Source organism: Oncorhynchus clarkii, chromosome 31 (assembly GCF_045791955.1).
Source record: "Oncorhynchus clarkii lewisi isolate Uvic-CL-2024 chromosome 31, UVic_Ocla_1.0, whole genome shotgun sequence".
Taxonomy (NCBI): Eukaryota; Metazoa; Chordata; class Actinopteri; order Salmoniformes; family Salmonidae; genus Oncorhynchus; species Oncorhynchus clarkii.
This window is the reverse complement of record NC_092177.1, coordinates 27563137-27583222: the sequence shown is the minus strand read 5'-3', so window position 1 is coordinate 27583222 and position 20086 is coordinate 27563137. Positions and strand designations below refer to the sequence as shown.

At 44.4% G+C, this 20086-nt stretch overlaps 1 protein-coding gene and 1 pseudogene across 1 annotated transcript; one reads left to right on the top strand and one right to left on the bottom strand.

Moving 5' to 3' along the window:
• Positions 1 to 277: 277 nt before the first annotated feature.
• On the bottom strand, positions 278 to 11517 carry LOC139390714 (DAP3-binding cell death enhancer 1-like). The gene is made up of 11 exons (XM_071138028.1): positions 11288 to 11517; positions 10192 to 10309; positions 5018 to 5117; positions 4777 to 4924; positions 4358 to 4603; positions 2837 to 2922; positions 2522 to 2740; positions 2203 to 2364; positions 1898 to 1990; positions 1629 to 1782; positions 278 to 1479 (listed from the first exon to the last, which is right to left on the bottom strand). Exons 1-11 carry the CDS (start codon positions 11316 to 11318, stop codon positions 1253 to 1255), a joined length of 1584 nt encoding a protein of 527 aa, XP_070994129.1. The 5' UTR covers positions 11319 to 11517; the 3' UTR covers positions 278 to 1252.
• Positions 11518 to 18494: 6977 nt separating this feature from the next.
• LOC139390885 (protein bicaudal C homolog 1-like) overlaps positions 18495 to 20086 on the top strand; it is a 32039-nt pseudogene continuing 30447 nt past the window's right edge.

Sequence of the window (20086 nt, the reverse complement as noted above, 5' to 3'; positions counted from 1 at the left end):
TTGTGCATATAATTTCAGCCAGAGCCAGCACCTCAAGAGTGAACAGATTCCAATAAAACATTCATAATCCGGCATAAAAAGCTACAGGACCTTCAACTGTTGCAGTGCCACAGGCGATTGTCTAACTAGACACAGATGACAGTATAGTCCAATAGACCTGTAGCTCCTTTTCCCTTGGTGCCATGACAAAGACAATGTCAATTAATAGTTTGACACAATATACAATTTCATAAATACTTCAATACATTTTCTGTTAATATCAGTGACACAGGCCCAGTGGTAGAAAATAGCTTTATTTTGTTATTGTGCGTTCCACAACAGTAGTGCTTCTAATGCATAGAAAATATACATGACCTACATTATCCACCACTACCAAAAACGTATTTCTGTTTTCCCCCATTCTTCAGCCTCACTGGATACCATGGGTAGACAAGAACAGTTTACACATGCAAAGACATAACTGAAATAGCAAACTCATGAAGTTAAGATGAATAGTCACAGAAAGGGTCAAGCAAATACAAGGGATCCTGTACTGACAATGACTTAGTAAGGCACACATTTTATCACAATACCATCTTTCTACCCATAGGGCAGCTTGTTGTACAAAAACTGGCCAAGATTGTGCCACGAGAACATTTTGTAGGAACAATACTAAAGTTATTAGTCACGCTCCAGAGCTTTTGTAGAATTTCAGCCAGTAGATTTTAAAGTAGCGCTCACAGGCCAAAATGGGTCCCTGAAAACTGTGTAATGTCATCCATATGATGTTGACCTGCAAACATTTTTCTTCTTCAATTCATACAATATGATACAAATGTTTAAGTGCTTAAGATCCCAGACTGCGTCTTTAAGTAGGCTAACAGGTAAAGCCATACAACACCTTTGACATGCCTACCTTTCAGATGTATCGCATCCCCCATACTTATACACATTCCTCAACAAATTGACCTGTGGTCAAATACACACATATATACAAATCTAGATAGAAGTGCTGAGAGGGACATTAAATACTGGGTTGTGTCAGTAAGGTTAAACATCTGACCATGATATCCCTCTTCAACTTTATGGTATAGATTACCAACTGAACTACAGAGGACCAATGTGGTTGAGTATGGTGCTTACAACGCAAGGATAGTGGGTTCGATTCCCAGGACCACCTGTATGTAAAATGTTTGCACATATGACTAAGTGGCTTTGGATAGAGATGTCTGCTGAAAGGCATATATTATATTATTCATGATTGTGGTGCCAACTATCCCGCTCCTATAGTCCACCTCACGGCGTTCCCCTCAGAGCTGGGGGTGAGAGGGCAGAGGGAGGACAGGATGGGTGGGGGGCCCATACTCCCTGTGCTCCAGGAGTGGGGGAGGGTGGGGTGACTGGAGGGAGGGACAGGGGAGGTGAGGGTGGAGAGAGTTCCACGCAGACGGTCAGCAACGGAGAAACATGGGGAAGAACGGATAGGGCGCAGGACGGCATCTTATAGAGGGAGAGAGAAGAAGATGGTTATAATATAGGACTAAGGCCATTTCTGTATTTAATTCAGATTTGTGTAAATAACATGAATCAGTGCAAATAGGCTTAAGTATAGATCTGAATTGTGCGCGTGTCTTGGACTGTGTCCTTACCCTCCAGTCCAAAGGGCGGCGCCAGTAAGGTCTTGGCCTGGCTGTTTCCTGCCTGGGCTGCCCTCTGATAGAAACCAACTGCTGTTCTGAAGCACTGGGATACCCCAAACCCACTCTCATAACACTGACCCAGGAACAGCAGGGCATCTCTGTCCTACACACAGACAAAGAAACACACATCACATCACACTGAACTGAGACCAGGTTATGATTGAGACCGTGGGCTATAATTACAGTTGTATAGTTTAAGTGCAGTGGAAGTCACTCACTCCGCTCTCCGCTGCCATCTTCAGGTAGTGGACTGACTTAAGGCCGTCTCTGACTGGCTCCTGCGAGAACAGAGACCCCAGGTACACTTGAGCCTGAGAGAGAGAGAGAGAGAGAAAGAGAGAGAGAGAGAATGGAGAGGAAGAGAGAGAGAGAATGGAGAGGAAGAGAGAGAGAGGGAGAGGAAGAGAGAGAGAGAGGAATGGAAGAAAGTTCGCAGAAAAAGACTGTTAGAAAAATACCAATGTTATTTTTTAGGCAACGTCTCACAATCTCTACACATACAACACACTCCCTCACTCCTCACCTCTCTCAGCCCAGCTGAGGCAGCCTGTTGCAGAAGGCTGATGGCTGTATCCAGGTCCTGTTGTGTGCTCTGCTGCCCTCTGCTGTTCAGGAGGAGTTTGGCACAGCGGTACTGAGCCTGACTGTGACCCCCTGTCGCTGCCTGGCTGTAGAAATCAAAAGCCTGTACAGGGAACATGAAGAGGGGAGTCACAAGACAGGAATTGTGTAATTGATTGTGTGAGTTTCACTGTGTGTGTGTGTGCGCGCGCTTGGATGTGCACGCGCTTGGATGTGCACGTGACCGTGTGCCCGTGTGAGATTGAGTGCGTGTTTCTTACCTTCTCCTGGTCTTTGCATACACCCCTGCCTTTCTCGTAGCAGACTCCAGTGTTGAACTGGGCCTTGCTGTAACCCTGTCTTGCAGAGGCCAGGAAACAGGAGAAGGCTGCCTCATAGTCCCCAGTCTGAGCACTCTTCAGGCCGATGATGTTGAGGACTACAGGAACACTGGAGTCGGCCACCTGTTGGAGGTTCTGGGTCGCCCCCGCCAGGGCGTCCTGAGGAACACAGAGGGCAAAGGTCAGGGTCAAAGGTCATCAACAGGAGACCGGCAGCTTCACCATCAGAGGAATGAATCAGCCTAAAAACCTCACCTGGTCATTCTGCTGCCCAGGCTGTTCCCTGTCTCTGGTTCTGTGGTTGTCTTCAGGCTGGGAGGACTCTGAAAAGGATGACTCCTCTGTAACATGGAAAGATCTAAAAATAATCATCCCCTCTGCAGTGGCAGCCTTTTATACCGCGCCCGCTCTCACCTGCTACCGCAAGAACTGGTCCCGAACCTAACCGCAGTACCGCAATGTTACTTCAGAAGTATGTGATGCAACTCGCTTGCCAGCCATGGTCCCAGCAATTTCGCTGCCTATCGACAATATGAAATGCGCAAAAATAACCTAATAGGTTAAATGAGCAGATTCTCGTGTGGCCCATTATTAGGCTATCAGGCAATATGCCAGACGTATTTTGAAGAGAGCAGAGTTGCAGAGACAGCTTTGAGCTACGCGTTTTATAGGACTGGGACAATTTTCAGACAGACAAATATTGGTGATCAAAATGCATTTCTAGGCAATGCAGTAAACTACAGCCTACTCATATTTAAAAAGTTAATTTCCTCGGAAAGATAGCTGCCCTCTACATAGAATATAGCCTACTAGTTTAAGTGAGACCACATGAGCACCTGATCTCAGCTACAGCTAATGAACTTGAAGCAGCCTGAATGATGAGGGGACACTTGAGCTACCTTTTGCATATAGGATATAACCAACCTTCCAGGAGGGGGACGATCTGCAGGCAAAGACAAACGGCTAATTAATATTTATTGATAAGGGAAAAAGGTGCAACTCTCTCCATGGTATGCACGTGTAGCACATTTTCCATTTCAACGATGATCACGTCTCGATTGCACCTCCCCTCACGATGGTTGAGCGCCCTCCACTTTTTTATCCATTGTCAATACTTATTTTTTTCCAGACCCTGTCGTGAACTATAGCCTAATCATATTAGAGTTTGTCCTCTGAAAGATGAGCGCCACATGATTCTCTGCCCATATATAGGCAGCCAGGTCATTGACGCCACATACTATAGGCACACATGACCTGGCGCGCCCAGCTACTGAACTTGAAGCAGTGAATACTTAGTGTGAATAATGTGACAGGGGTGCTTGTAATACTATAGGCAGGCTAACGCATACAAAGCAAAAACATGACTGTTTCCAAATGATCTGCGGGACTCCAGATATAAATTCATCCCAAAGTTGTCTGTCTGATCGCCCCCGCACGCAGCATGAGAAATGCAGACCGCGCCGCAATGATCTGTCGGGACCTGAAGGTTCCACGGTCATTCCACAGGATTTTTTTATAACCTTTATTTAACCAGGCAAGTCAGTTAAGAACAAATTCTTATTTTCAATGACGGCCTAGGAACAGTGGGTTAACTGCCTGTTCAGGGGCAGAACGACAGATTTGTACCTTGTCAGCTTGAATGCAGCCCTCTACTATGTTGTTTTATCATGTAGTCTGGTAGGCGTGGATTTGTGAAAAGGATGATGTAAGATTATAAGATAAATATTGTTACCCTGACCAAACACTTAACATGTAAAGGTAGAATGTGAGACTGACCCGTTCCAGAGTCGTCGTGACTCAGAGTTGCCCTCTTGTGGTCAGAGAGGTGACTGTGAGCAGTCAGATGGTCTTCATGAAACTGGTCAGGGCTGCTGTAGCTGCTCCTGGGACTGCTGTGCTCCTGGCTCTGGGGCTGGCTCGGGACCTGCTGGCTCTGGACCTGCTGGCCCGGGACCTGCTGGCTCTGTCTCTGGGGCAGACAATGCACACTCCTCCCTCTGGGCAACACGTCACGGCGAGATACTGGACAAACACAGTGGGAAGGAGATCAGACTCATTCTGCATTCATGTACTACCAGAAAGCTTTGAAATTGAGCAGAGAAATGAGCTTCAGAGTTCCCTCGTCTGAATTTCACGGCTCAATATCCTTCACAGGATGAATTGCTTGGGATTATATTGTGTGTGGCGGGACTCACTTCGCTCCAGTAGGACGCGGTAGCCAGACTTCTGCAGGGTTCCCTGGATGGCCAGGCATCCTGTGTTGGGGTTCTGGTTGGGGTCACTCCCAGAGAACTGAGAGTGGATCCTCCTACAGATCTGCATCAACAGCACCGCAGCTGCCCCCTTAACAGAGAGATCACAGATCATTGTTTTCCCCCCCCCAAGTGTGCCATGTGCTTTATATTTGCATCTTAATGCGTAAAAAGTAGCCAATACCCAGCCAACTGCATCCAAGGCAGTGTAGCGGGGGAGCCCAGCGTAGCAGAACTGAGAGGTCCTCTTCCTCCTCTTGTCTCCATCGTCCCCTTTCTGAGAGCTAAGAGAGAAACAATGTGATATGAATAAGTTGTATATAAACTTGATTTGACTCATTAGTATCCCCATTAGCGACAGCTTGCCATACCGGGGTCAGACAAAACGGAAAAAAAGACATTACAGACAAGACTTCACAATGGACATACATTTTAAAACATTAATATGTGGTGTGTGTGCATCTATTAGTTAGATGTCAGATTCCTCATCCCCTAGTTGCTGTATTAAACCATCACGGCAGGCGCCTCAATGAGAGAGGGTGGTAATCTCCGTTCCCCCTACAGCACACCAGGAAGTAGAATCAGATTTAAAAAACTGCTTATGGAACAGCAGGGACTGTGAAGTAACACAAGTATATGTACAGACACATGCATACACACACACACGTACACATGGATTTGGTGTTGTAGATATGTGGTAGTGGAGTAGGGGCCTGAGGGCACTCAGTGTGTTGTGAAATCTGTTATGAATGTATTGTAATGTTTTTAAAATTGTATAACGGCCTTAATTTCGCTGGACCCCAAGAAGAGTAGCTGCTGCCTTGGCAGGAACTAATGGGGATCCATAATAAATACAAATATATGCACAGTGGAAACAGGCCAGGGCCACAGGATGATGCAACCAGCTGCAAGGCTGGCAGAGGGCCGCAGAGCGCGTCACAGGAGGGGGGACACTATGGAGGTGTGAAGGGAAGGAGACTTTTTCCCCCCCATCTTTATTTAACCAGATAGGCCAGTTGAGAACAAGTTTACATTTACATCTGCGACCTGGCCAAGATAAAGCAAAGCAGTGCAACATAAACAACAACACAGAGTTACACATGGAATAAACAGACTTACAGTCAATAACACAATAGAAAAATCTATATACGGTGTGTGCAAATGTAGTAACTTTAGGGAGGCAATAAATAGGCCATAGTGGCAAAATAATTACAATTTAGCATTAACACTGGAGTGATAGATGTGCAGATGATTATGTGCAAGTAGAGATACTGGGGTGCAAAAGAGCAAAAAAATAACAATATGGGGATGAGGTAGCTGGGTGGGCTATTTACAGATGGCAGATGGGGTGCAGTGATTGGTAAGCTGCTCTGACAGCTGATGCTTAAAGTTAGTGAGGGAGATAAGACTCCAGCTTCAGTCATTTTTGCAATTAGTTCCAGTCATTGGCAGCAGAGAACTGGAAGGAAAGGCAACCAAAGTAGGAGTTGGCTTTGGGGATGACCAGTGAAATATACCTGTTGGAGCGCGTGCTACGGGTGGGTGTTGCTATGGTGACCAGTGAGCTGAGATAAGGCGGGGCTTTACCTAACAAAGACTTATAGATGACCTGGAGCCAGTGGGTTTGGCGACGAATGTGAAGCGAGGGCCAGCTAACGAGAGCATACAGGTCGCAGTGGTGGGTAGTATATGGGGCTTTGGTGACAAAACAGATGGCACTGTGATAGCCTCCAACACTCTACTCAGCAAATTAAATGTAGTCTGCATTGTAAATGACATCACTGAAGTCAAGGATCGGTAGGATAGTCAGTTTTACAAGGGTATGTTTAGCAGCATAAGTGAAGAAGGCTTTGTTGCGAAACCGGAAGCCGATTATAGATTTGATTTTGGATTGGAGATGCTTAATGTGAGTCTGGAAGGAGAGTTTACAGTCTAACCAGACACCTAGGTATTTGTAGCTGTCCACATATTCTAAGTCAGAAACGTCCAGAATAGTAGTCGGGTGGGTGGGTGTGGGCAGCGATCGGTTGAAGAGCGTGCATTTAGTTTTACTAGCATTTAAGAGCAGTTGGAAGCCACGGAATGTGTGTTGTATGGCACTGAAGCTCATCTGGGGGTTTGTTAACACAGTGTCCAAAGGGCCAGAAGTATACAGAACGGTGTCGTCTGCGTAGAGGTGGATCAGAGAATCACCAGCAGCAAGAGCGACATGATTGATATATACAAAGAAAAGTCGGCCCGAGAATTGAACCCTGTGGCACCCCCATAGACTGCCAGAGGTCCGGACAACAGGCCCTCCGATTTGACACGCCGAACTCTATCCAAGAAGTAATTGGTGAACCAGGCGAGTCAGACATTTGAGAAACCAAGGCTGTTGTGTCTGCCGATAAGAATGCGTTGATTGACAGAGTCGAAAGCCTTGACCAGGTCAATGAAGACGGCTGCACAGTACAGTCTTTTATCGATGGCGGTTATGATAGTGTTTAGAACCTTGAGCGTGGCTGAGGTGCACCCATGACCAGCTCGGAAACCAGATTGCATAGCGGAGAAGATACGGTGGGATTCGAAGTTTGTTAACTTGGCTATCGAAGACTTTAGAAAGGGCAGGATAAATATAGGTCTGTAACACTTTGGGTCTAGAGTGTCTCGCCCTTTGAAGAGGGGGATGACCGCGGCAGCTTTCCAATCTTTAGGGATCTCAGACGATACGAAAGAGGTTGAACAGGCTAGTAATAGGGGTTACAACAATTGCGGCGGATAATTTTAGAAAGAGAGGGTCCAGATTGTCTAGCCCAGCTGATTTGTAGGGTTCCAGATTTTGCATCTCTTTCAGAACATCAGCTATCTGGATTTGGGTGAAGGATAAGCAGGGGGGCTTGGGCAAGTTGCTGAGGAGGGTGCAGAGCTGTTTGCTGGGGTAGGGGGTAGCCAGGTGGAAAGCATAGCCCGCCGTAGAAAAATGCTTCTTGAAATTCTCGATTATCGTAGATTTATCGGTGGTGACAGTGTTTCCGAACCTCAGTGCAGTGGACAGCTGGGAGGTGCTCTTATTCTCCATGGACTTTACAGTGTCCCAAAACTTTTAGGAATTTGTGCTACAGGATGAAAATGTCTGTTTGAAAAAGCTAGCCTTAGTTTTCCTAACTGACTGTGTATTATGGTTCCCAACTTCCCTGAAAAGTTGCTTATCGTGGGGGCTATTCGATGCTAATGCAGTACGCCACAGGATGTTTTTGTGCTGGTCAAGGGCAGTCAAGTCTGGAGTGAACCAAGGGCTATATCTGTTCTTAGTGTTCTTCTTAATTGGGGCACGCTTATTTATGATGGTGAGGAAAGCACTTTTAAAGAATAACCAGGCATCGGGAGGGGGTCAATATCCTTCCAGGATACCCAGGCTAGGTTGATTAGAAAGGCCTGCACGCCTGAAGTGTTTTAGGGAGCGCTTGACAGTGATGAGGGCCGGTCGTTTGACCGCGGACCCATTACGGACGCAGGCAATGAGGCAGTGATCGCTGAGATCCTGGTTGAAGACAACAGAGGTGTATTTAGAGGGCAGGTTGGTCAGGATGATATCTATGAGGGTGCCCGTGTTTACAGATTAAGGGTTGTACCTGGGAGGTTCCTTGATCATTTATGTGAGATTGAGGGCATCTAGTGGCATCTAGTTTAGATTGTAGGACTGCCGGGGTGTTAAGCATATCCCAGTTTAGGTCACCTAACAGTACAAACTCTGAAGATAGACGGGGGCAATCAATTCACATATGGGGTCCAGGGAACAGCTGGAGGCTGAAGGGGGTCTATAACAAGTGGCAACAGTGAGAGACTTATTTCTGGAAAGGTGGATTTTTAAAAGTAGAAGCTCGAACCGTTTGGGCACAGACCTGGATAGCATGACATAACTCTGCAGACTAAATCCGCCCCCTTTCACAGTTCTATCTTGGTGGAAAATGTTGTAGCTGGGGATGGAAATTTCAGGATTTTTGGTGGCCTTCCTAAGCCAGGATTCAGACATGGCTAGGACATCAGGGTTGGCGGAGTGTGCTAAAGCATGGAATAAAACAAACTTAGGGAGGAGGCTTCTGATGTTAACATGCATGAAACCAAGGCTTTTACGGTTACAGAAGTCAACAAATGATAGCGTCTGGGGAATAGGTGTGGTACTGGGGTCTACAGGGCCTGGGTTAACCTCTACATCACCAGAGGAAGAGTAGGATAAGGGTACGGCTAAAGGCTATAAGAACTGGTCGTCTAGTGCGTTGGGAACAGAGAATAAAAGGAGTCGATTTCTGGCCGTGGTAGAATAGATTCAGGGCATAATGTACAGATAAGGGTATGGTAGGATGTGAGTACAGTGGAGGTAAACCTAGGCATTGAGTGACGATGAGAGAGGATCCATCTCTGGAGACACCAGTTAAGCCAGGTGAGGTCTCCGCATGTGTGGGACAAAATAGCTATCTAAGGCAAGGTGATCGGGACTGAGGGCTCTACAGTGAAGTAAAACCATAAGAACTAGCCGAGACAGCAGTAGACAATGTATATTGACAGAGAGGCATAAAGCAGTCACAGGTGTTGATCGGGAGAGCTAAGACAACAATGGGTAAATGGCGATGAATGGGCAGAGCAGGTCAGTTAGGTACATACAGGACCTGAGGTCAAGGCTGGGGCCGACAGATAAAAAAAATGAGGTACCGTGTTAATGAAACAGTCCAGGGGGCATCAGCTGTGTAGCCGAGTGATCATAGGGTCCAATGAGCAATAGGTGAGTCAGGGAGCCATTTGGTACTCACTACTACACTAGGCAAACGGGAGACACGGCGTTCAGAAAGCTAGCGGGCTGGGGCTAGCAGATGGTTCTTCGGCAACATCGTAACGGAATAGCCTGTTGAGAACACATCGGGCGATTACGTCGGCAGACCAGTCATGACGGATCGGCGGGGCTCCGTGTCGACAATAAAGGGTCCAGGCCAATTGGCAAAAGAGGTATTGTAGCCTTAGAATTAGCTGGTATATGGGCCTAGCTCGATGCTAGCTCAGAGCTAACTGGTGCCTGCTTCAGGACAGAGGCGTTAGCTAAACTGAGCCACTCATTTGCAGCTAGCTAGCTGCGATGATCCGGTGTAATGATCCAGGGCGGCAGGAATCCGGTGATGTGGTAGACAAGCAGTCCGATATGCTCTGGGTTGACATTGCGCTGTGCAGACTGGCTGGTATTGTCCGAGCTAAGGCTGGCTGGTGTACGAGCTAAATGTGAAGACCGCTAACAGTGGCTAACAAAGACTAGTAGCTAGCTAGCTGGCTAGCTCCTGATGGAGGTTCCAGTTATAAGGAATACAAAAAATTAATGAAGGGGTGAGGTACCTGTTGTTGGGAGAGTGACAGCCGGTGGAGAGCAGGGTGGAGTTGTTGATGACCTCATCTTCCACATGGTGATTTGGAGACAGGCGCAGGGGGGCTGTGCCATGGCACCGGCTCAAAACTGATGGCAGAGGGGTAAGAGATGGGTTTGTGATTGTGTATAGAAGAAGTTGACTTCATTCAGCAAAGCAGCCAGGTATAGCCTGGAAGATACTGGGCAATTCCACAGTGACAGAATATTGCTGAGATTTTTCACTTTAAAATGTCAAACAAAAACCAATGATTGCAAAGTTAAAACAACCGATAACTCTTAACAAGGACTATGTTTAACAAACATTTCCACTGAAAATTGTACTAAAACACATTTACTTGAAGAGTGCAGATGCAAAAGTTTTACAATCATTGGTTTTTGTTTGGCATACATTTCAAAATGAACAATCTGAGTCTCAACATCATTCTGTTACCATGGAATTTCCCAATTGCTAATACTGTCTACATTTCTGCACGTTACAAACACAGAGAACAAGCATTGTCCTTTATATGTGATATGTATTATAATAAAAGGAGCTCGAAGTACTTGTTTATTCTGTGCAAATCAGGTCTTTCTCGTCATAATGATGTTCAAATAAACCACAGTAACATAAGGAGGTGTCACCAAACAGGTTACAGCAGTGGGTAGCTAGTTAGCCAATGTTTTTTTTTTAGCTAGTCAATGTTATGCAGACACCTCGAATTGTCTGAAACCAAAACAGACTGGAGGCTGTGGCTAATCAAAACACCCATGAAAACAAACTATAGTTATGTGGAACAGAAACTAGTATGGCCTAGTTAAGGCATAAACTGTGAATGACCTGCCCCCGTTGTAAAACATTCTAGAACATGAGAGAACTTGCTATCAAGTCTGTCAATGATTCTAGCTGGTGGGCATAATAGTAGTCTTGACAAAATAAAATTTTAACGAGCTGGACAATTGTAAATCTAACACATTATTATGACACTTTTATAGACCCATTTAGCAAGCTTCGACGTGAGTGCATAATCAAGGTTAGCTAGCTAATGTTAGTACTGAACAGAACATTGTCAATTATATTTCGCTCACCTCTTCCAACAAACCCTTGTACTCTCCACATGTTTCGTTGTCCTGAAGCTAATTTCAAGATTCATATTTCTACATATTTGCCCTAAATTAGTGTATTTAAAAATTCACTGCGGGAGTATTCTCGCCCCATAAGCACAGGACGAGTACAGTAGCAGTCTAGATACAAAAAATAAAGCACGAAACAGTCACGAGTTATTTTGGAAGAAGGCAAGCCCCGGCAAGGAACGTCACCCGGAAATAGCACAACGTGACGTGTTGCGGGAAGGTAGACTTTTGAACGTGTGTATATCCATCGGTCCTTGTCAAATGTGATATTGTACCCCCTAGCCCAAATGTCAGTTGTATATTATTTATATATAACCGTGTTCCCCATGTACTTTTTGTATTGATTTGATGTTAATAAAACATAAATACATCAAAAAGTGTTGGGGGAAGGTCCTTTGCGGCTTCACATTGCCGTCGACCGAGTTCTTCTTCGATAAGGTGTAACCGCGGTTGGTATCCAAAAAATGTTGCATTACTGCCACCTACTAGACTGGAGTATAACTCCCTTTGCATAAAAATACAACATAAAAATACCCTACCATCTTAACACTACACCCCACCACAAAAAAAATAACACCATACTCCACTATTTAAATCGGTTTAGTCCTACTTCAGGCCAACAGCCTGAAAGGATGTGACACCACCACTTATCACACCCTCTAATTATTCTGACGTCAGGTCTCGCACACCCAAATACCTCTCTGCAGCTGCCACCACAACCTCAATTTATGGCGACTTACGTTCCATCCCTGCAGTACAGTCGAAAAGCCAATGCTATGAATGATAAAAATCTAATCTTACAAAAGTTTGGACACACCTACTTATTCAAAGGTGTTTTAGTATTTTCTACATTGTAGAATAATAGAAAGGCATTACAACTATGAAATAACACATTAAATCATGTAGTAACCAAAAAAGTGTTAAACAAATATATACTCAATATATTTTATTTTTGAGATTCTTCGAAGTAGCCACCCTTTCCCTTGATGACTGCTTTGCACACTTGACATTCTCTCAACCAGATTCATGAGGTAGTCAGTCACCTGTAATGCATTTCAATTAACAGGTGTGCCTTGTTAAAAGTTAATTGGTGGAATTTCTTATCCTTCTTAATGCATTTGAGCCAATCAGTTGTGTTGTGACAAGTTAAGGGTGGTATACAGAAGATAGCCCTATTTGGTAAAAGACCATGTCCATATTATGGCAAGAATAGTATAAATAAGCAAGAGAAACGACAGTCCATCATTACTTTAAGGCATGAAGGTCAGTCAATGCAGAACATTTCAAGAACTTTGAACGTTTCTTCGAGTGCAGTCGCAAAAACCATCAAGCGCAATGTTGAAACTGGCTCTCACGAGAATCGTCACAGGAAAGGAAGTCCCAGAGTTACCTCTGCTGCAGACGATAAGTTCATTAGAGTTACCAGCCTCAGAAATTGCAGCCCAAATAAATGCTTCACAGAGTTCAAGTAACAGACACATCTCAACATCTACTGTACAGTGGAGACTGCTTGAATCAGGTCTTCGTAGTTGAATTGCTGCAAAGAAACCACTACTAAAGGACACCAATAAGAAGAAGAGACCAAGAAACACGAGAAATGGACATTAGACCAGTGGAAATCTGTCCTTTGGTCTGATGTGTCCAAATTTATTTTTGGTTCCAACCGCCGTGTCTTTGTGAGACGCAGAGTAGGTGAACGGATGATCTCCGCATGTGTGGTTTCCACAGTGAAGAATGGAGGATGAGGTATGATGGTGTGTGGGTGCTTTGTTGTTGACACTGTCTTTGATTTATTTTGAATTCAAGGCACAATTAACCAGCATGGCTGCCACAGTATTCTACAGTGATGTGCCATCCCATCTTGTTTGCGCTTAGTGGGACTATCATTTTGTTTTCAACAGGACAATGACCCAACACACATCCAGGCTGTGTAAGGGCTATTTGACCAAGAAGGAGAGTGATGGAGTGCTGCATCAGATGACCTGGCCTCCACAATCACCCGACCTCAACCCAATTGAGATGGTTTGGGATGAATTAGACTGCAGAGTGAAGGAAAAGCAGCCAACAAGTGCTCAGCATATGTGGGAACTCTTTGAAGACTGTTAGAAAAGCATTCCAGGTGAAGCTGGTTGAGAGAATGCTATGAGTGTGCAAATGTTGGCTACTTTGGAGAATCTAAAATATATTTTGATTTGTTTAACACTTTTTTGGTTTCTACTTCATTCCATATGTGTTATTTCATAGTTTGTCTTCACTATTATTCTACAATGTAGACAATTGTAGAAATAAGGAAAAACCCTTGAATGAGTATGTGTGTCCAAACTTTTGACTCGTACTGTATATCAATTGTTGGTTTATCCCTCTGTACTGGTACAGATCTACTACTCACACCACTCCTCTCGGGATCTCTCCCCTTTGACACATCTTCCTCTACTTTCTTCACTGCCTCAGCATATGACAACTTCTACACTACTCTAACCCTGAAAACCTCAACCTGCTTCTCACACTGGACATGTCTGATCCCCAGCCCCATGGGCCCCACTACAATTAGTTTTTATATATATATTTTTTTTACAATCGCTAGGACCCATTTCTCAATACTTAGGTCACTTTTCAAAACTCTTCACACAGTTCTAACTAACTTTCAGCATGGCACAGCAGTTCATTTCACGTTCAAAATGCCCTAAAACTACCAAAACATGTCATTCATGTCTCAAATCAACTCGTTCTTCCATAACACTAGCAAAGGTTGTCACCCAACAAGCACACATTGTCACTCTCATAAAACAATGACCTAAACAACACTAACAGGTAGCATTACACAATGTTTTCTTTACAAAACAAGAATGACACCTCTACTGTTTAGAATTCACTGCAGTATATGTTACAGGAATGTATCAGACATGATGCAATATGCTTCAATATGTTTTATGTCATTGAGTGATTCCAAAATACTATAATTTGTATATACACCATCTACAGAGACAGTAGCAATACTAGTCATCCCTGTCTTATGCATTTGGCCACAGGTTCTCATCCACGTCACATCTTATGTCATCTTGGGCAATACACCTAGGAAAGAATCTTCTGCAGATATGTCCAGGCATCCAGCATTCATTGCGTCCAGGAGGGACATTTGATCATGTGGATGGTGGTCATAAACCTTCCACCTCCATGAGGAAAATAAATCCTCTATGGTGTTGAGGAATGGAGAGTAAGGAAGGAGGAAAAGTGACATCATCCTGGGATGGGCTGCAACCACTTTGTGACTGCACGGGACTGGTGAAATGCCACATTGTCCCATACAACTACAAACGTTGGCCGATTCTGCAACCCCGTCCTCACCTGGCACAACCCTTCCATAGAGTTCACCCAGGAATGAAATGAGACGCTCGGTGTTGTACGGCCCAATTAGCGGTTTGTATAACAGCAATGATGAATATGTGTGGTATTTGCCTGGCTTCAATCTCCACGACTCTCTAAAATAAATCCACAAGGCAACATAAAAGTTAGGCTATTATGGTGGTTTACATTATACCTAAAAACATGCCATGGTGTGCCTCTGCGCTGTTTGGTTTTGTTCATAACCAGTTCTGTATTTTATAGTCTTACCTGGACTTAATGGTTTCTGAGTTGCTTGACTTGTTCAGAGTCCCTCACAAAGGGGACAGTGTACAACTGCTTCATCCTGACTTGATGTTGTTTCAGGACTCTAGAAATATTTGTTATGCTTACATTGTCTGCCAACACTCGTCCTGATCTCTGTGAGTTTTATGCCATTGTTTCTGAAGACCATATCAACAATTGCCGTTTCCTGCACAGCAGTGAAAATCCTACCTCTCCCGCCTGTAGGAGGTAACCGTTGGGTCCTAAGCAGAAATACAAAAACAATTACACACAAGTAGGTTTGGAGGCTTTGCTCAATTTACTTCTGTAATGTGCAGTTCAGTCAGATGCCCTTGCAGAATGCACATCTTACCTGTTGTTTTGCCAGAAATTTCTCAGAATAGATGCCACTGTTGAGCGTTGCAGATTTGGCTGCACTCTCAGACCAGCCTCTCTCATTGATAGACCATGATTTATTACATGATCAATTATAGTGGCCCTAATCTCATCTGAGACTAGAGCTCTTGGTCTTCCTCTCAGTCTTCTTCCACCACACATACGTACTCCTTTCCCTCTCCCAGCCACTCTTCTTCCTCTGTCAGCCACTTCTCTATCTCTGTCTGGGTCCATGTTTACATTACAGTACAGCATTATTCCTAAGATGTCCCCTTTTGTATAGATGGTAAAGAAATTGAAAGACTAACACCTGTGTAGGTGTTCAGCTACAATGGGAATCAGCTGTGGTTGGTCTAATTGTTTTGATAGTATTTCCTTTTCTAGATTTTGAATATATTTCAATACGGTATTACTGTAGAAATGTAGCAAATTTATGTCTTATTCAATTTCGTGTTATTTTAGGTTTTGAACTTACTTTTAACAGTTTTGAAAAGAGTATGTAAACATGTGCAAATTGGCCTGTAGGTACATAGAGTTTTGGTGGTGGTTGTGTCTGAGTGAGAAAAGAGTTCATGAAAATGTAAAGATGTAGTCATTGAATGCATTTTGTTTCAAAGCAATGAAAAATGATCCCTAGTTTAGCCCACATAGACTGCCGTTATGCTCACTGTGTGAAGAGTTTTGAAAAAGTGACCTAAGTATTGAAAAATGGGTCCTAGCGATTGTAAAAAAAAAAAAACTGTAACACATACCACTACTTTCCCCAATGCTACACATTACTTTGTCTCATGCCCTTCTGCACACTTCTCACACCTTGGAACCTCCCTCATACACACTGCTGCCACATGCCCATAAGCTTGACACCTGTAGCAACGTAATGTATTCGGCACAAAAGTTCGTACATGACAACTTATATATCGTAACATCAAGACTCAACATCAACATTCAAAAGAACAGACAACGAGTCTTCTGTTTCACCACTCATGTTACCCTGTCTGAATGGCACCAAACGATAACAAACACTAGGAATCTTCCCCTTCAGTTGGTCAGCTTTCACATTTACCTTTACCCCAGTAATCACTCCTTTCAATGGTGCCCTTTTCTTGAGAGCAAAACAGTTCACATCTCATGTCCTTATTTGTTTATTGCAAAGCGCCTGCTCCCTCTGACCAGCAGAAACTCAAACAATCATCTCAGGACCCTTTCTGGTTACCCTCGCAGATTCCACAGAACCCAACTCTGTTTTCACATAGCCTGAAACCACAAATGAATCAGCCAAAAGGCAAGGGTCCACTTTCTCCAAACACTTAACTCCTACTTTCACAGTCTCATCTTTATCCTGACCCTCGGTGCAAACCTCGGGCTCCAAGAACTTCACCGCACCTACCACCTCTGATACTTCGACCTCATTCACTTCCATTTCTCCTCCTGTCTTCAACTCACTCTGCTTACAGAGTTTTAACCGACTCAAGCTCACCCTCTTCCTCCCTCTCTCTCCTAGACCTCCTTTGCCTCTCTTTTTCCCTCCAGTCCTCCTACGGTTTCAAAGTATACGTCATCTTATGATGGTGCTGACAGATATGGTGGCAGCAGGTAGCCTAGTGGTTAGAGTGTTGGGCCAGTAACCAAAAGGTTGCTAGATCAAATCCCCAAGCTAACAAGATAAACATCTGCCGTTCTTCCCTTGAACAAGGCAGTTAACCCACTGTTACTAGGCTGTCATTGTAAATAAGGATTGGTTCTTAAACTGACTTGCATGGTTAAACTTAAAATATGGCAGCTCTGCTTCTAGCGCCAAAGCAACTTTCTAATGTTTTGTTTTTTTGTGTATGTTATTTCTTACATCATTAGCCCAGAGTATTTTTTGTGTCATTACATACAGCCAGAAATACCTTTTGGATATCAGAGCAGTGGTAACTCACCAGCATTACAACCAGGAATATGACTTTCCCAAATTGGATCCTTTGTTCGTACCCCCAGAGCATTTGAACTTATTCCAGAGAGAGAGGCTTCTCTAAAACACCGCCGGTGGAGAAGAGGTATTCCGAGTGGACTTATAGTCCGACTCAGGAGCCGTGCACACCATCCACCACTGCTGAGTATATTACTCGCTAATATTCAGTCTCTGGATAATAAATTAGACGAGCTCAGGGCGAGGATCTCCTTCTAGAGAGACATCATGGATTGTAACATACTCTGTTTCACAGAAACACTCTTGCGATATACTGTCCCCGTCCATACAGCCAGCTGGTTTCTCAGTACATCGCACAGACAGGAATAAAGAACTCTCCGGGAAGATGAAAGGCTGGGGTGGATGTTTCATGATTAACTACTCATGGTGTGATTGTGATAACATACATAAATTCAAGTTTTTGTTTTTGTTCACCCGACCTAGAATACCTCACAATCAAATGCCTACCATATTACCTCCCATGAGAATTCTCTTCCGTTATAGTCACAGCTGTGTACATTCCCCTTCAAGCCGATTCCACAATGGCCCACAAAGAACTACACTGGACTTTATGCAAACTGGTATCCATATATCCTGAGGCCGCATTTATTGTAGCTGGGGATTTTAACCAAGCAAATTTTAGGAAACGCTACTGAAGTTCTACCAACACATTGAATGTAGTACTCGCTCTGGAAAAACATTGGACCACTGCTGCTCAACTTTGAAGGTTCTCCCTTGCCTTCCCTTCGGCAAATCTGATCATGACTCCATTTTGCAGAAACTCAAACAAGAAGTACCCATGCTAAGGTCTATTCAATGCTGATCTGACCAATCGGAATCCATGCTTCAAGATTGTTTTGATCACGCGGACTGGGATATGTTCCCAGATAGCCTCTGAGAATATTATTGAAGAATACACAGATATAGTGACTGAGTTCATCAGGAAGTATATAGATGTTGTACCCACTGTGACTATTAAAACCTAATCAAACCAGAAACTGTGGATAGATGGCAGCATTCGCACAAAACTGAAAACACGAACCACCGCATTTAACCACGGCAAGGTGACTGGGAATATGGCCGAATACAAACAGTAGTTAATCCCTCCATAAGGCAATCAAACAGGCAAAATGTCAATACAGAGAGAAAGTGGAGTTTCAATTCAACGGCTCAGAAACGAGATGTATGTGGCAGGGTCTACAGACAATCATGGACTACAAACGGAAAACCAGCCATGTCACGGACTTACATGTAGACGTCTTGCTTCCGGACAAGCTAATCACCTTCTTCGCCTGCTTTGAGGATAACACAGTGCAACTGACGCGTCCCGCTACTAAGGACTGTAGGCTCCCCTTCTCCGTGGCCGACGTGAGTAAGACATTTAAGTGTGTTAACCCTCACAAGGCTGCCTCAGAGCATGCACAAACCAGCTGTCTGGAGTGTTTACGGACATATTCAATCAAATCAAATCAAATTGTATTTGTCACATACACATGGTTAGCAGATGTTAACGCGAGTGTAGTGAAATGCTTGTGCTTCTAGTTCTGACAATGCAGTAATAACCAACGAGTAATCTAACCTAACAATTTCACAACAACTACGTTATACACACAAGTGTAAAGGGATGAAGAATATGTACATAAAGATATATGAATGAGTGATGGTACAGAACAGCATAGGCAAGATGCAGTAGATGGTATCGAGTACAGTATATACATATGAGATGAGTAATGTAGGGTATGTAAACATATAAAAGTGGCATTGTTTAAAGTGGCTAGTGATACATGTATTACATAAAGATGGCAAGATGCAGTAGAAGGTATAGTGGCTAGTATAGTGGCTAGTAATACATTTTTTACATCAATTTTTCCATTATTAAAGTGAATGGAGTTGAGTCAGTATGTTGGCAACAGCCACTCAATGTTAGTGGTGGCTGTTTAACAGTCTGATGGCCTTGAGATAAAAGCTGTTTTTCAGTCTCTTGGTCCCTGTTTTGATGCACCTGTACTGACCTCGCCTTCTGGATGATAGCGGGATGAACAGGCAGTGGCTCGGGTGGTTGTTGTCCTTAATGATCTTTATGGCCTTCCTGTAACATCGGGTGGTGTAGGTGTCCTGGAGGGCAGGTAGTTTGCCCCCGGTGATGCGTTGTGCATATCTCACTACCCTCTGAAGAGCCTTACGGTTATGGGTGGAGGAGTTGCCGTACCAGTGTTGTACCAGCCCGACAGGATGCTCTCGATTGTATATCTGTAGAAGTTTGTGAGTGCTTTTGGTGACAAGCCAAATTTCTTCAGCCTCCTGAGGTTGAAGAGGCGCTGCTGCGCCTTCTTCACCACGCTGTCTGTGTGGGTGGACCAATTCAATTTGTCCGTGATGTGTACGCCGAGGAACTTCTCCACTACTGTCCCGTCGATGTGGATAGGGGGGTGCTCCCTCTGCTGTTTCCTGAAGTCCACGATCATCTCCTTTGTTTTGATGAGGTTGAGTGTGAGGTTATTTTCCTGACACCACACTCCGAGGGCCTTCAACTCCTCCCTGTAGGCCGTCTCATCATTGTTGGTAATCAAGCCTACCACTGAAGTGTCGTCTGCAAACTTGATGATTGAGTTGGAGGTGTGCATGGCCATGCAGTCGTGGGTGAACAGGGAGTACAGGAGAGGGCTCAGAACGCACCCCAGTGTTGAGGATCAGCGGGGTGGAGATGTTGTTACCTACCCTCACCACCTGGGGGCGGCCCGTCAGGAAGTCCAGTACCCAGTTGCACAGGGCGGGGTCAAGACCCAGGGTCTCGAGCTTGA

Bases quoted from the DNA above. Each gene is read 5' to 3' on its own strand.
- LOC139390714 (XM_071138028.1), bottom strand. From the start codon at position 11,318: ATGTGGAGAGTACAAGGGTTTGTTGGAAGAG. The intron at 4,925-5,017 runs GTATTGGCTACT...CTCTCTGTTAAG, and splicing joins CCTTGGATGCAGTTGGCTGG to GGGGCAGCTGCGGTGCTGTT. The intron at 2,923-4,357 runs GTCAGTCTCACA...TCCATGTTACAG, and splicing joins TCACGACGACTCTGGAACGG to AGGAGTCATCCTTTTCAGAG.